Here is a 16,457-nt window from a genome sequence, read left to right as displayed (position 1 = left end):
CTTTCTGGAAAGAAAGATGGTGGCCGCACGGGAGCCTTGTGGACAGCAGGTATGAGCCGGGGGTCGGGGGCGACAAAAACCTCATGGGAAGGAGGGCGTTCAGGCCCGTCCTTCACGCCCTACCGAGGCCACCAGTTGCCCCCCACGAGCGGCTCTCCGGCACAGCCACGACTCCAGAGCACAGAAACCAATCTCTTAATTATCTGACTTTCAGTAGAAATACTTCCAGGGTTAACAAGTAAAATAGCAGAAAGCCAAAACAACATTTAATTCTTGAACCCAGCTGTAGAAAGCAAATCATTTCACAATGTTTTTTCAGCATGTCTGATTGGGGGGGGGGGTAAAATCTAAATAATAATGGTGCATCTTTTATCGGAACAATGAATCTAGTCAAAGTAGATAGAGTGTTAACTAGAACTCATCTGCCTCACAGGAATTGGGAGGGGTGGGAGGTGGGGTTCTATTGGGGTTCATGGTAAAAAATAAGTATCGGTAAAGGGAAATGTGTTTGATGTTTACATGACTGAGACCTAAACCTGAAAGCTCTGTAACTTTTCCCACAGTGATTCAATAAATAATTTTTTAAAAAGTATATTTTTACAAGTATACTTGTAATAGAAATCAGATTATAGGGACCTAAGGTGTATATAGAGATAAACCACTTGGGTATCAAGAAGAATCAAAGACAGGTAGTAAAGGATTTGGCTTTTTAAAGAAAGGAACCTCTTTAAGATGGAAGAAGGAGGGATGGAGTGGGGCCATGTATCAGGATGTGAACATAATTGTTTTCCATCCTGCCCTCTATCCAGATAAATATAAATGGCGAGGAAGGAAATTTTTAAAAAGATAAGGTCTATAGAAAATGTTCTTAACCTTTAGCAGAGGATGACTATCAAGGGCTCTAGTATATTTTGAAAATTCTGGATTCTGATAATAACTTTCTTCCCTTTCAAAAATCTTTTTTCCTTTTCCTTTTTCTATTTTGGGCCACATTCAGCTGTGCTTTGGGCTTATTCCTGGCTCTGTACTAGGGGACCACTCCAGGTATGGCTTGGGGGTACCATATCGAGTGTCAACCTCATTTACAGCAAGCACCCTGCCCTGTCTGGTGTAGTATCTCTCCGGCCCAGCAAATCACTCTTATATGTCAGTTTAGGGTTTATTAGAGAATTAACAGACATAGGTTAAAGAACATTTAAGAGTAAATTTTATATTTTGTACCTAATTGTGAAGCATCCCTCTTTGTTTTTCTCTTGACATACATTACTTCACGTAATCTCTTCAGGTCCTATCATTTGCTGTGAGTGACAGTTTTATCTTTTTAAAATTGTGGAATAGAATTCCGTTGTTTATAGACACATATTCAGTCATCTTGTGATGGACTTTAGCATCTTAGCTATTGTAGTAATAAACAGTGCAGTGATACAACTTTTTGAAAAATTGATACTTTAATATTTTTCAGGTAGGTACTCAGAAGTGGAATTATTGGGTGATATGGTAGTTTGGGGGGGGTGTTTGTTTGGGTTTTCTTTATTTTTTATTTTTTTTGGTAACTTCTTGCAGAAGTTCCATACTATTTTCCCAAAATGATTTCCCTAGTTATCATTTTGACCAACAATATGCAAGGGTTTTTTTTTCTCCACCTTTCCTTTTTTATGCCAGTATTTGTTACTCATTTTGATATAAACCATTCACACAGACAGGAGATGATTTTGTCTATCTGTATCTTTTTTTGTTTTTGTTGAGTTTTTAAAGTTCTTTGTGTACCTTGGATGTTAAACCCTCACCAATTATGTAAACATGTCTCATTTAGTAGATTCTTTTATTTTGAAATTTTTTAAAAAATTGGTGTTGACCCGATTATTTTATTTCTCTTGCTATTAGAGTTGAGTACACTAAGGTTTAATGCTCATGTTTTGGAATTTACCTATGGTATCTTTGACTTATTTTGTGGCTTAGGTCTTCCATCCAGGTCTTTTATCCATCTTGAAATTTTTTTTTTTATGGCATTAGAGAATAACCCATGTTTCCTTTTCCTTTCTGTTCCCCTCCTCCTTTCTTCCTTCTTTGTTCATATGTATATACTTTGAAGATATTTTCCTTCCTCCATTGTAGATCATGACTTCTTTGTAACAGGTTAAGTTTTGATAAAAGGTATAGCTTTATTACTGGGCTCTTAACCATACTTTTTTGATCCTGGTCTTTTTTTGTTCCAGTACTATGCAGGAGCTGGAGCGATAGCACAGCGGGTAGGGCGTTCGCCTTACAAGCGGCCAACATGGCCGACCCGAGTTCGATTCCTCCGCCCCTCTCGGAGAGCCCGGCAAGCTACCGAGAGTATTGTATATGCCAGACACAGTAACAACAAAGTCTCCAATGGAGACGTTACTGGGCCCACTCGAGCAAATCGACGATTAACGGGAGGGCCTTTACCTTTACCTTTACCTTACTATGCAGTTTTAACTGCTATTACTTGGTAGTATTGTTTGAAGTTCAGTGACATAGTGCCTCCATTTTTCTTGTCTTTTTTACAGGATGGGTTTAGTTGTTTGAGCTCTATTATAATTCCAAATAAGCTTTTGTATTATTGTTCTGTCCTTCATAAATACTACTGTAATATTTTAGGTGCTTTTTTTTTAGGGGAGGGGTTGAGAAGGGAGGTGTTGTGGGCCACACTTGACAATGCTCAGGAGTCACTTCTGGTCCTGTGAGATCAGATAGGGTCCTGGGGTTAAACTAGGTTCAGCTGTGTGCAGGGAAATGCCCCACCTCTTATACCATTTCTCTGTTTTCAGGACTTCATTTTTTAAATTAAAGACCTCATTATATCTGCATATTGCTTTTGGCAAAATGAACATTTTAACTATATTCTGCCTCTGAATGGATATGGGATGGGTATCTTTCCGCCACTTAAGTTTTGTTCTCATCTTTTAACAGTGTCTTCGAGTTTTTGTTGTATATTTCTTTCATCTCCATTAAATTTATTCTTAGGTATTTAAACTTTCTTGATGCCATTGTAAGTGGGATTTCTTAAAAAATATCTTGTTCTCATGATTGCCACTCAATGCCTCTTTTGCAGACCACAACACCCAAAAGGAGAGAGAGAACAAAAGGGAATGCCCTGCCACAGAGGCAGGGTGGGATAGGGGGATGGGGGTGGGAGGGATACTGGGATCCATGGTGGTGGAAAATGGGCACTGGTGGAGAGATGGGTATTTGATCATTGTAAAATCGAAACCCAAGCACAAAAATTTGTAAGTCTACAACTGTACCTCATGGTGTTTCACTAATAAAAATTGATTTAAAAAATTTTTCAAAAATTTGACAAATCAAAAAAATGAAAAAAAAACCTTGTTCTCATTTGTATATAATACAACAGGTTTTTATATATTCTTATTATATAGTCTGTAATATTATATATTCTATAATGTGTTCTTTACTATGTTCATTTATGTTTTCTAGTAGTTTTTTAGTGGAGTGTTGAAGGTTTCTTCCTTATTCTAAGGCAGCTGTTTAAAATCTGATGTTTACACCATGATCAGTTTGATACATATGTGTCTAATCTCCTTATGAGAACTAAAAACTATCAATTGTACAAGAAATCGTAGGTATATAATAAATCTTAGGTATATTACGTCTGCATATTGCTTTTGGTAAAATGAACATTTTGACTATATTCTGCTCTGAATGGATATGGGATGGGTGTCTTTCCACCACATAATAAAAGTCTTTCCCATTTTAAAATGGAGCTAGTCAGATAAGTTATAATTCTGTATAAGCGTAGAATTAGGGCGATCCACGATCACAATCACAACCACCCTGTTGTTCGTCGATTGCCTCGAGCAGGTGCCAGTAATTTCTTCTTCGTCCTAGCCCTGAGATTTTTTTTAAAAGTGCCATATTCAAGGCTTTTTCAGGGTTAGGAGAATGAGACCCATCATTGTTACTGGTATTTGGCATATTGGGTATACCACAGGGAGTTTGCCAGACTCTGCCGTGTGGGCAGGTTACATTTGGTAGCCTGCCAGTTTGTCCAAAGTAGGAATGAGATGATAAGATGTCATTATTATTCGTGACCGCGTGCTTCCAGGAGCTGAGTGTGATAATCTCTGGATCCTGGCCGTTGTTGGAGTTACACGACAGTTGGTGGGTGTAACTGTCTAGTTACTAGTAGGTCCAGTCCCAAACCTTGCAGGTTTGGAGATCTCAGCCCCGGGTCCCATACACCAGGGTTCCTCTGCTAGTTCTTTTATGCCTGAGGCTCATCCAAGTGTGTGGAGAGTGGTCCCAGCATGGTCTTTCTTGGCTGGGCCCCGGAGGTCTTCAGCTGTTGGGCCCTGGTGGAGACAGTCAGGCACAGGGTAGGAGACTCTGCCTTCTTCTCTCCCGGGAGCTGAGTGTGATAATCTAGGGCAATTACACTACAAAAATTATATATTTTTAAACACTGAGGTCCATTGATGGCTCATGAAATAAATTAAGTAGCTCACAGCCAGTGTTTTTCGATAGGTGTGTCTCTCTGTCAGTCACTTTTTTTTTCCCTTTTGGTATTGTGTTGGCTCAACCCAGAGCCTCCATGTGCTGGACATGCGCTCCATCACTATCTAAATCACTGGCCCTAGTGTTTTAGTTTTGGGTTGGGTTTTTTGTTTGTTTGTTTGTTTGTTTTTTGCTTTTTGGGTCATACCTGGAGATGCTTAGGGGTTACTCCTGGCTCTGCACTCAGGAATTACTCCTGGCGGTGCTCGGGGGAACATATGGGATGCTGGGAATTGAATCCAGGACGGCCGCGTGTAAGGCAAACTCCCTACCCGCTGTGCTGTTGCTCCAGCCCCAGTGTTTTAATTTTTAATGGACTATAAAATAGACTGGACGATACTGGAGGAATCTGTATGCACCACAAAGTACTTGTGAAACTTTCTTGGTGGTTAGGTCTCTCTGATGGTACTCAGGGAGCCTGGATACCACTCCCAGTGATACTAAATTAAGCAGTCTAGTAGTTAATTGCTTGGCTATGTCGTTGTAGCAGTGCTGGGGCTGATCAGGGCCATCCCTGAAATGCTCCAGGGGCCTCGAGGATAATTGTCTAGTGGTACTGGGGAGTCCTGTGCTTCTGGAGATTGAATCAGAGTCAGGTGTACCTAAGGAATACATCTTAAACTCTGTACTATCTCCCCTGTCTCTACTTGTGGAACTTTTAAACTTATGTCTATAGACTAAGTCAGATAGAAAATACATTTCTTATTGTGAATTGCAGCCCCAAAATGTTGTTTTGTAATTGAGCATGAAAATTACAGAAAATCTTAAAAACTTTTAATTTTATCTGTTAGCAAAGTTCATTGTTGATCATGCAGATTTCAAAATTCATTATTGGACATGCAAATAGATACGTTATATTTCTGTTATACCCGTATATGTATATGTGTGTATTTTATTTTTTCCTTAATAGGTGCAATGGATGAACTTCATAGTCTGGATCCAAGAAGACAGGAATTATTGGAAGCTAGATTTACAGGTGTAGCAAGTGGGAGCACTGGGAGCACTGGCAGTTGCAGTGTTGGAGCTAAAGTGAGTCTGACTATAATCTTTATATTCTTTGGATTAAATAATCTAAAGTACATTTTACAAAGGAAACCTACATGTGTGCTTAAGAGTGAATTTTTTAGGCCTTCAGTAATAGACATCAGATTGTCTTTAAACTCCTTACTACCTCAAATTGCAGTGAATTTCTTGTCCTGTTCTTTTCTGAGCCATTGTGCCATTGTGATCATTTAAGATACATTATTACAAGTCTCAAAACCAAACAGTAAGATATATTATTAAGTATAAAATTTCAGGTTTTAGAATATATGCACTTTCATAGAAAAATATTGCTGTTTGGGACAGTTGTACAAAACTGATTAGAATTTCAATAGAGTGCATTGAGTATCTTTTTCCACGCCTCAAAAATACTTGTCATCATCTAGATTCCTTATTTATTTTTGGTTTTTGGGGTCACATTCAACAGTGTTTGGTGGCTGTTCCCAACTCAGTGCTAGGAGGACCATCCAGTGCCAAGGATCAAATCTGAATTTCCAGTATGCATTGCAGTTCATTGAACTTTTTGAGAGTCCCTTGTAAATTGTTAAAATTCTTTACCTATTTTTCTATGAGAATTATTTTCTTTACAAATTTATTTCCCATGTTTATGCATATTTTATAATATGATGGTGATAATATATAGTGATGACTTCTAGTCATACGTCTATTAGCTTTACTCATGGTTTCTGTCATGAACTGGACTCATAGTTTAACTTAACAGAGGTCACTAATTTTTTTTTTTTGTCTTAAGACTTACGCTGAAATTTTGACTAAAAATACAGGTCATCACCTTGAACTATTTGGTATTTTTCTTACTGATTTTTTACAGATATTTTTCTTACTGATTTTAGGCTTTTTTTTTTCATGTTATCATAATAATAATGTATAGGGCTGGAGCGATAGCACGGTGGTAGGGAATTTGCCTTGCATGCGACCGACCCAGCCGATCTGGATTTGATTCCTCCGTCCGTCTCGGAGAGCCCGGCAAGCTATCGAGAGTTATCTTGCCCGCACAACAAAGCCTGGCAAGCTACCCATGATGTATTCGATATGCCAAACACAGTAACAACAAGTCTCACAATGGAGACATTACTGGGCTCGCTCAAGCAAATAGATGAACAAAGGGAGGACAGTGCTACAACAGCAGGAATAAAGTTTTAATGGAAAATAACTAGTAAAAAATTCAGTATTAAACACTGTAAACCTGTTTGTACCAAGATTTTGGTGCAGAACATTACAAAGGATTGAAGGGTATAGTTACGTGTCCTTCGAGCATAATTAGAAGATTCAGGTTTTTAGTTACAGAATGACTTATGATGAAGTACTTTAGTTAAATGACTGATGAGAATATTGTGTTCCTGCTCATTTTCTTAGAAAAATATTGCTCATTTCACTGATTAATCAAGTGGAGAAAATTCATGTAGGATATTGTCATTTGATTTTTTTTCTTAGATTTTACTTACATTGTCAGTGTCACCATCAGTTTTATAATTTAAAGGTGTTACTGTTCCTTGGTATTTTCTGATTTGTTATTTTATAAAATGTAATCATCTGGGGCCGGAAAAATAATGCAACAGGTAAGGCGCCTGCCTTGCATGTAGCTGACCCAGATTCCATTCCGGGCAACCCATATGTTCCCCCTAACAGAGCCAGGAGTAAACCTGAGCATCACCTGGTGTGGTCCAAAAACAAACGAGCAAAAATGTAAGCCACTGTAATTTTCTTCCCTTGACCTTTTTGGTAGAAAATGATGATTTCTTCATTTTCAGCTAGAGTATTAAGTCAATGAGAACTGACCCGTATTACAAAAATGTTTCTGGTCTTTTAGTATTCATGCAGTACTTTGGGCAAAGCGGGAAAGTAACTGTAAAATGATGGTTTATGACTTGAATGCATCCTTTTAATGATTAAAATATTTTTGTTTCCACTGTCAAATTACCATAAACTTAGTTGCTTTGAACAACTTTCTGAATAAGCTCTATTTCAAAAAACTATCTTTCTCCCCCCCCCAAAAAAAATAATAACATACATTTATTATCAGAACTCTAATGATCTTATTGGGCTAAAGTCAAGGTGTATATAGGGTTGTGCTCATTCATCCCTTTTGTTTCTTTTCTTTGTTTTTAGACCAAACAGTATTGCATCTCGCTTACTCTTTTTTGGAATAGATATCTCCCTCTCAGTACACCTAAAAAGGTTCTTTTCTTTTAGGTACTCATGTAATTGTCTAATCTAAGTATGCCCACCCCAATTGGATAATCTTGTATAATCCCTCAGATTTAAAATTCTTACCCTTTATCAAGTCTGCAGAGTCCCTTTTGCTATATTGAAATAACATTCATGGATTATGAGGTTATGACTGGGCATCATTGAAGGCCATTGTTTTAACCTATCAGGCCATCATCCTTTCATTTGTTATTTCAGTGGTTTTGGTTTGTTTGCTTTAGCATAGGTGGGAACTAATGATGGACAATGACTTATGATGAAGTAATTATTTGGATGGTATAATAACAAAATATCTCAAAATATGAGGAGAAAGTGTAAGATTCAGTCCTTTTTTTGTGAAAAAATCTAGTTGACCTCTGGTACTTAATTGTAGTAGAATGGCCTTTATTCTACGAGAAAGTGGTGTTCCTTTTATTCCTTGGATATTCTTTAAGAAAGAATAAAAGACCAGGGAGATAGCCCAAGGGGCTGGGGTTCTTGGTTTGTATTCTGTAAGTCTGAGTCGATTCCTGGCACCACATGTTCCCCTGAGCACCAGGCCACCTGAGTGCTGCTGGGTGTGTCGAAATACCACACTGGTATCTACCCACACACTCACACAAAAAAAGGGGAAAAAGAATAAAAGTCCTGATGTACTAATCTCCAATCTTTAAAATATTGAAAGTGCTTCCAAAAAAGAAGTATGCAAACAAAAATGCACTTCATCGGAATCTATGGTGCCCCCTCATGCTTCTTACCACAAAGTTGTTCTGTTAATTTTACAGTTTTATTGTCATATTTGTTCTTTGATGATTTATGCCTCACCTTTATTTATGTAGTTTTGATAGGGAGTCGATTTTTCTTCATCTGTTCAACTAGTTTTCTCCATAGTGCTTTTTAAATTATCTGACTTTTTTCCCCACTGATTTATGAGGTAACCTTTATCAGATATTGAGTTGCCTTGCATATATATGCAGGTTTGTCTCTGAAATTTCCCTTATGTTTCAGTGGTCTGCCTGTGTTCCTGTGCCAACATCACATTAAACAAAAAATCAAAATATATATCAGTCTTTTTTTTTTTTTTAACCCACACCTGTCTGTGCTCAGGGATCACTCCTGGTGGGGCTCGCAAGGCCATGTGTGTTGCCAGGGATCAAACATGGTCAACCACATAGAAGGCAAGCCCTCTACCTGCTATACTGTCACTCCAGCCCCCCTTTCACTATTTTGAGAATTTTTTTTTGTTTTATTTTCTTAGCAACTTGTATATATGATCTTTTTTACTTTTTTTTTATTTTTTATTTTAATGTAGGAGTATAGCTGTCTATTCAGCCATTGATTAGGCTGATTGAATTGGGCATGAACTCCACCTTTTTATTTTTTTTCTTTTTATAAATTTATTTATTGAGTCACCGTGAAAGCAGTTACAACACTTTCGGGTTTAAGTCTCAGTCACACATTGATGAAACACCAGTGCCCATTGCCCACCACCCAAAACCCCAGTATACACCCCATCCACACCCTCCCCCTAACTGTGGGGCAGATGATTTCCACATTACTCTCTCTCTACTTTGATTACATTCAATACATCGACACCAGACCCACCATTATTATTTGGGATTTTACCTCAACACTCAGATCTGCGAAAAGGCATTATGAATAATATATGATGTCGTGCAGCCACAGTAGTGGCTGTGCGATTTTGAAATTCTGAAATTTTAACAATTAAATCTGGAGGGATTTCTGCCAAAACCTGCTGGGTTTCAAGATTTGTTCCTGAGTCTCTGGGATCATGGCCGTTAAGCAGCTTGATCAGGAACCAGAGAGGCCGTTTGTGGGCAGTGACCCGGGGTCTTATTGGTGGGGAGGGAAGGGCCAGTTCCACCCTGATTCCATGAGGCCCTATGTGTCTCGTCACTGTGGGCCCAAACCTGACTGTCCAGTGGCCTCTGGAGGATGGCGGCCACCGAGCCGCCAGGGGGAACCGGTCAAGGCACAAAACTTATTCCCACCTGGGGTTGCCCAGCACCAGTAACCTACTTCAGGGACCGGACACATTTCTGCCAAAAGCCGCTGGGTTCCTAGATTTGTTTCTGAGTCTCTTGGATCATGGCTGTTAAGCAGCTTGATCAGGAGCCAGAGAGGCTGTTCACGGGCGGCGACTTGGGGTCTCGTTGGGGTGGGGAGGAAAGGGCCAGCTCCATCACCATCCTGTGAGGCTCTGTGTGTCTTGCCACTGCGGGCCCAAACCTGACTGTCCAATGGCCTCTGGAGGATGGCGGCCACTGAGCCACCAAGGGGGAGCAGGGAGAGGAACAGCACCCTTCCTGCCCCCCCCCCGCCCCCCCCCCCCCCCCGGGGTGGCCTGGCACTGGTAACCTACCGCGGGTACCGGACGCAATTTCCACCAAAAGCCACTGGGTTCCGATATTTGTTTATGAGTCTCTGGTATCATGGCTGTTAAGCAGTTTGATAGGAACCAGAGAGGCCTTGCCTCCAGTTATATAACTGAGGTGGTTTGTGGGTGTATCTCCCACGTACCTAACTTTTGGCCGTTTACTTTCTTGGTATACTTGGCCCCAAGTTTTAGGGATCTGGTCAAAGGCACAGCAGCAATTCTGGGGTATCTAAACGTCTGAAGGAACTATCATACTGCTGATGCACTCTCCTCACAGGTACAGATTCACCTGCTGGTGGCACCGTACCCCATTGATCTCTTTTTAATGTTTATGGAAAGAATAGTAAACATTCACCATTAACCCTTTTTTTTTTTTTTTGGGTCTCACCCAGCGATGCTCAGGGGTTATTCCTGGCTCTGCACTCAGGAATTACTCCTGGTGGTGCTTGGGGGACCATATGGGATGCCGGAGATCAAACTGAGGTCGGTGGAGAGCAAGACAAATGCTATACCCGCTGTGCTATCGCTCCAGCCCCCCACCATTAAGTCTTTTTGCCCACAGGTTTTTGGGAAAGGAGGTCTTCTGCTACCATTTAAATTTCTTTAATGTTACTTAGATTTAATCCACTTTATTTCATGGAAGTAAAACTTGCTGCATTATTTTTTTGACCTTTATGAATTTTATTCTTTTTCGTGTTTTTCTTTTCTATTGAGTCTTGCTGAAGTTCTGTTTAAAAGATATTGGTTTTGATCTATTTCACTTTTTTCCCCATTGATTCCTGCTTTATACTTTTTTTGTCCTTAGTACTTTGATTTGTTCTGTGGTTCTTCCAGCTATTGTAGCAAATTGCTTATTTAAAAATGTAGATTTAAAACTGAGTGCTGAAAGGAGGTAAAGTGATATATGCAATAACCTTTCAGTGCCTATATTGCAAACCATAATGCCTAAAAGATTTAATCATCGCTCTGGACAAAAACTGAGTGCTTAAAGTCGGTAAAGTGACAAATACAATAAACTTTCAGTGCCTATATTGCAATCCATAATGCCTAAAAGGTAGGGAGTAGGGGAAAAAAGGGAGCGAGGGGGTGGAAGAGGAGAAGAAAGTATCTGTCATAGAGACAGGCTGGGTTGGGGGTTGGGGTGGTAGGAGGGAAACTGGGGACATTGGTGGTGGGAAATGTAAACTGGTGAAGGAACAGGTGTTGGAACATTGTATGGCTGAAACCCAATCATGAACAGCTTTGTTAGCTGTATATTTCACATGATTCAATGAGATTCTCACATCTCCGCCACAATTTTTGTTATACTTTCATATAGTAAAATTCATCCTTTTATCGCATAATTCTGTATATTTTCGCAAAATGTATACAATTGAATAACTACTCCAGCAATTATTACACAAAACAGTTTCCAAAAGTATTCCCACATGCCCTTCTGTAGGCAGCCCCTCTAGGTTGTCCTTAGCAACCACTGATTTGTTTTCTACTCTTACAGTTTTACCTTTATAAGAATATCATATAATTGAAATAAGTATTATAATAGTAGCTTTCAAATTTGACTTTTTGGGGTTTTTTTTGGATCCACACCTGGCAGTGCTGGGAGACCACATCCGTCCAGAGGGTTGGCTGTGTGCAGAGCAGCTGCCTATCCACTATGCTATCCTTCTGGCCCTGAGCTTAACTTTTTTTTTTAATTGAATCACTGTGGGAAAAGTTACAAAGCTTTCAGGTTTAGGACTCAGTCATGCAAATATCAAACACCTTTCCCTTTGCCAATACTTATTTTTTACCACGAAGAACCCCAATAAAACTCCACCCCCCACCCCTCCCAATGCCTGCGAGGCAGATGAATTCTAGTTGACACTCTTATCTGCTTTGATTAGATTCATTGTTTCAATAAAAGATGCACCACTATTATTTAGAGTTTACCCCCTCCCCCCAAATCAGACATGCTGAGAAAGCATTGTGGAGTGATTCGCTTTCTACAGCTGGGTTCAAGAATTAAATGTTGGTTTTGGATTTCTGCTATTTTGCTAATTAACCCTGGAAGTATTTCTACTGAGAGTCAGATAATTAAGAGATTGGTTTCTGTGCTCTGGAGTCGTGGCCGTGCTGGAGAGCCGCTCGTGGGGGGCAACTGGTGGCCTCAGTAGGGCGTGAAGGATGGACTGGAACGCCCCCCCTTCCCATGAGGTTTTAGTCGCCCCCACATCCCCGGCTCACACCTGCTCTCCACAAGGCACCCATGTGGCCGCCATCTTCTTTCCAGAGAGGAGAGGGCGAATGGGGCAACACCCTTTCCCCTCCGGGCAGACATGATGGCCTGGGTTAACGCATAGTCCGTTCACTTTTCTGCTCCAAGCTGCTGGCTTCTGCATTGAGTCCTTGTGTTTCTGGGGCCGTGGGCGTGCTGGAGAGCCGCTCGTGGGGGGCAACTGGTGACCTCGGTAGGGCGTGAAGGACAGACTGGAATGCCCCCCTTCCCATGAGGTTTTTGTCGCCCCCCGCACCCCCGGCTCACACCTGCTCTCCACAAGGCACCCATGTGGCCGCCATCTTCTTTCCAGAGAGGAGAGGGCGACTGGGGCAACACCCTTTACCCCTCCGGGCAGACATGATGGCCTGGATTAGCGCATAGTCCGTTCACTTTTCTGCTCCAAGCTGCTGGGTTCTGCATTAAGTCCTTGTGTTTCTGGGGCCGTGGGCGTGCTGGAGAGCCACTCGTGGGGGGCAACTGGTGACCTCGGTAGGGCGTGAAGGATGGACCGGAACACCCCCCCTTCCCATGAGGTTTTTGTCTCCCCCGCACCCCCGGCTCATACCTGCTGTCCACAAGGCTCCCATGCAGCCGCCATCTTTCTTTCCAGAGGGAGGAGGGCGGAAGGGAGCAACACCCTTTCCCCTCCAGGCAGACATGATGGCCTGGATTAACGCATAGTCCGTTCACTTTTCTGCTCCAAGCTGCTGGGTTCTGCATTAAGTCCTTGTTGGCCCTGAGCTTAACTTTTTAATGTAGGATAATACATTTGAGATTCATTCATGTTACATGTTATTCATAGTTTGTTGCTCTTTGTTATTAAGTAATAATTTGTTGTACAAATACACCACACTTCACTGTTCACAATAGCCAAAATTTGGGGGGAAAATATCCCAAGTGCCCCAGAACAGATGACTGGTTAAAGAAACTTTGGTACATCTACACAAAGGAATACTGTGCAGCTGTTAGAAAAGATGAAGTCATGAAATTTACATACAAGTGGTTCCATATGGAAAGAATCATGCTAAGTGAAATGAGCCAGAAAGAGAGGGAGAGACATAGGAAGACTACACTCATCTGGGGAATATAAAGTAACAGAATGGGAGACGAATACCCAAGAATAGTTGAGATAAGTACCAGGAGGTCTGCTCCAGGGCTTGGAAGTCGGCAGCACATGCTGAGGGAAAAGGCAGCTCAGATAGAGGAGGGAACACCAAGTAAAGGATGTTTGGAGTATTCGCTCAGGATGCGAGATGTGTGGTGAAAGTGGAATATAGACCAAATACGATTGCCATTCAGTACCTCTATTGCAAATCACAAGACCCTAAAGGAAAGAGAGCAAAAGGGAGTGCCTTGCCACAAAGGCGGGGCGAGATGGGGGGAGAATGGGGTGAGGGGGTGGGAGGGCTACTGGGATCATCGGTGGTGGAGAATGGGCACTGGTGGAGGGATTGGATACTCGATCATTGTATAACTGAAACCCAAGCATGAAAGTTTGTAAAGTCTACAACTGTACCTCATGGTATTTCACTAATTAAAAAATATATATACCACACTTTTTTTTAACCACACAAATTTTTAATCCAGATGTTTGAGTTGAGGAACTTGTAGGTTGCTTTCAGTATTTTGAGACTTTCAAATAAAAGCATAAACATTTGTATATTTTCAAAGATTTATCTGTTGTTTATATGGTGCAATATCAATCCAAGCAACATATAGAACATTTTCTTCCTCTAAACTGTTCTCTAGTTAGTTCCTAGATGCAAAATGCTCCCTTACCCCGTCCCTCCCCATTTCAGGCTGATTTCTGTCACTAAAAGTCTGTATTCACATTCTATATGAGTGGAATTATAAAGAGTGCTTTATTATTTTTTTAAAATTTTTATTAGTGAAACACCATGAGGTACAGTTGTAGACTTACAAATTTTTTTGCTTCGATTTCAGTTATACAATATCATGATAGAGTACCCATCCCTCCACCAGTGCCCATTCTCCACCACCACTGATCCCAGTATCCCTCCCACCCCCCAGCCCCCACATTCTACCCCGCCTCTGTGGCAGGGCATTCCCTTTTGTTCTCTTCTTTTGGGTGCTGTGGTTTGCAAAAGAGGCATTGAGTGGCAATCATGTTCGGTTTATAGTCTACTTTGAGCATGCATCTCCCATCCTGGAAGGATCTCCCAACACCCTTTATTTGGTCCTTTCTTCTCTATCTGAGCTGCGTTTTCCCCTAGCATGTGCGGCTGGCCTCCAATCCATGGAGTAAACTTACTGGTACTTATCTCGGTTATTCTTGGATATTAGTCTCCTATTTTGTTACTTTATGTTCCCCAGATGAATGCAATTTTTCTATGTCTGTCCCTCTCTGACTCATTTCGCTTAGCATGATATTTTCCATGTAGTACCACTTGTATGTAAATTTCATGACTTCATTTTTTCTAACTGCTACATAGTACTCCATTGTGTAGTTGTACCAAAGTTTCTTTAACCAGTCATCTGTTCTTGGGCACTCAGGTTTTTTTCTAGATTCAGCTATTGTAAACAGTGCTGCAATGAACAGACAAGTGCAGATGTCACTTCAACTATACTTTTTTGCCTCTTTGGGATATATTCCCAGGAGTGGTATTGCTGGGTCAAATGGGAGCTCAATTTCTAATTTTTTGAGAATCGTCCATACTGTTTTCCAAAAGGGCTGAACCAGTCGGCATTCCCATCAGCTGTGAAGGAGGGTCCCTTTCTCGCCACATCCACGCCAGCGCCGGTTGATTTTGTTCTTTTGGATGTGGGCCAGTCTCTGTGGTATGAGATGATATTTCATTGTTGTTTTGATCTGCATCTCCCTGATGATTAATGATATAGAGCATTTTCTCATGTGCCTTTTTGCCATTTGGACTTCTTCTTTGAGAAAGAAGCATCTTAGTTTAAGATAGTCCCATTTGTCTATTTCTGTTTTAATTTGCTTGGCCAATGGCGTGACATCTTTGAAGATACCATTAGCTTCAATGTCATGGAGGGTTTGCCAACTTTGTCTTCAATGTACCTTATGGATTCCGGTCTGATGTTGAGGTCTTTAATCCATTTTGATCATACTGTTGTACATGGTGGTAAGCAGAGATCTGAGCCTATAGCTGTCCAGTTTTGCCAGCACAATTTGTTAGAAAGACTTTCCTTGCTCCACTTCAAGTTTCTTGCTCCCTTATCAAAAATTAGATGATCATATGTTTGGGGGGAGATGTCAGTATATTCAACCCTATTCCATTGGTCTGAAGCGCTGTCTTTGTTCCAGTACCATGCTGTTTTAATTATTACTGCTTTGTAGTAGAGTTTGAAGTTAGGAAGTTTGATTTCTCCCATTTTCTTTTTCCCAAGAATTGCTTTAGCTGTTCGTGGGGCCTTATTGTTCAATATGAATTTGAGGAGTGTTTGCTCCATTTCTTTGAAGAATGTCGTGGGTATTGTTATAGGGATCACATTGAATTTGTACAATGCTTTGGTAAGTATTGCCATTTTGACAATGTTAATTCTTCCGATCCATGAGCAGGGGATATCTTTCCATTTTTTTGTATCCTCTTTTATTTCCTTAAGTAGTGTTTTGTAGTTTTCTTTGTACAGGTCAAGAGTGCCTTTTTTTTTTATTTGACTTCTTTCGTTTATTTTTGAGATTATTCCCAAAATGACATGTTTCAACTATTCATTTTTAATTGGTAAATGTTCTTCTTTTGTGTGAATTTACTATAATTTATTACCATTTGCAGAAAATGACTGTAGGATGTTTTCAGTATTTACCTTTTATAACAAGGTCGTTTTAAATATTCTTGTATAAATTTCTCTTAGGTATGGAATAGGGTACATGTATGTTTAACTTGCTTAAGAATCTATCATAAGCAGATTTTATGTTCTTGGCTCCCTTATTATAAATTAGCTGTACTTATTGTGAGAATTTAGTGCTGAACTTTCAATTTTGTGTCATTAATATATGTATCTCTTCGTTCTAATGTCATACTGTTTTGATCACTG

General features: G+C 40.4%; 1 protein-coding gene across 2 annotated transcripts in view; it reads left to right on the top strand.

The window, feature by feature from the left end:
* TLK1 (tousled like kinase 1) overlaps window positions 1–16,457 on the top strand; it is a 148,447-nt gene that overhangs the window by 49,856 nt on the left and 82,134 nt on the right. For both annotated transcript variants that reach the window (XM_056110149.1, XM_056110148.1), the window contains exon 2: window positions 5,450–5,568. In XM_056110149.1, the coding sequence (XP_055966124.1) occupies window positions 5,450–5,568 (119 nt within the window). The remainder of the gene's footprint in view (window positions 1–5,449; window positions 5,569–16,457) is intronic.

The sequence above is a fragment of the Sorex fumeus genome, unplaced genomic scaffold (genome assembly GCF_029834395.1).
Source record: "Sorex fumeus unplaced genomic scaffold, SorFum_2.1 ptg000009l, whole genome shotgun sequence".
In the NCBI taxonomy this organism is placed as follows: domain Eukaryota; kingdom Metazoa; phylum Chordata; class Mammalia; order Eulipotyphla; family Soricidae; genus Sorex; species Sorex fumeus.
This window is presented reverse-complemented; position numbering and strand designations above follow the sequence as displayed.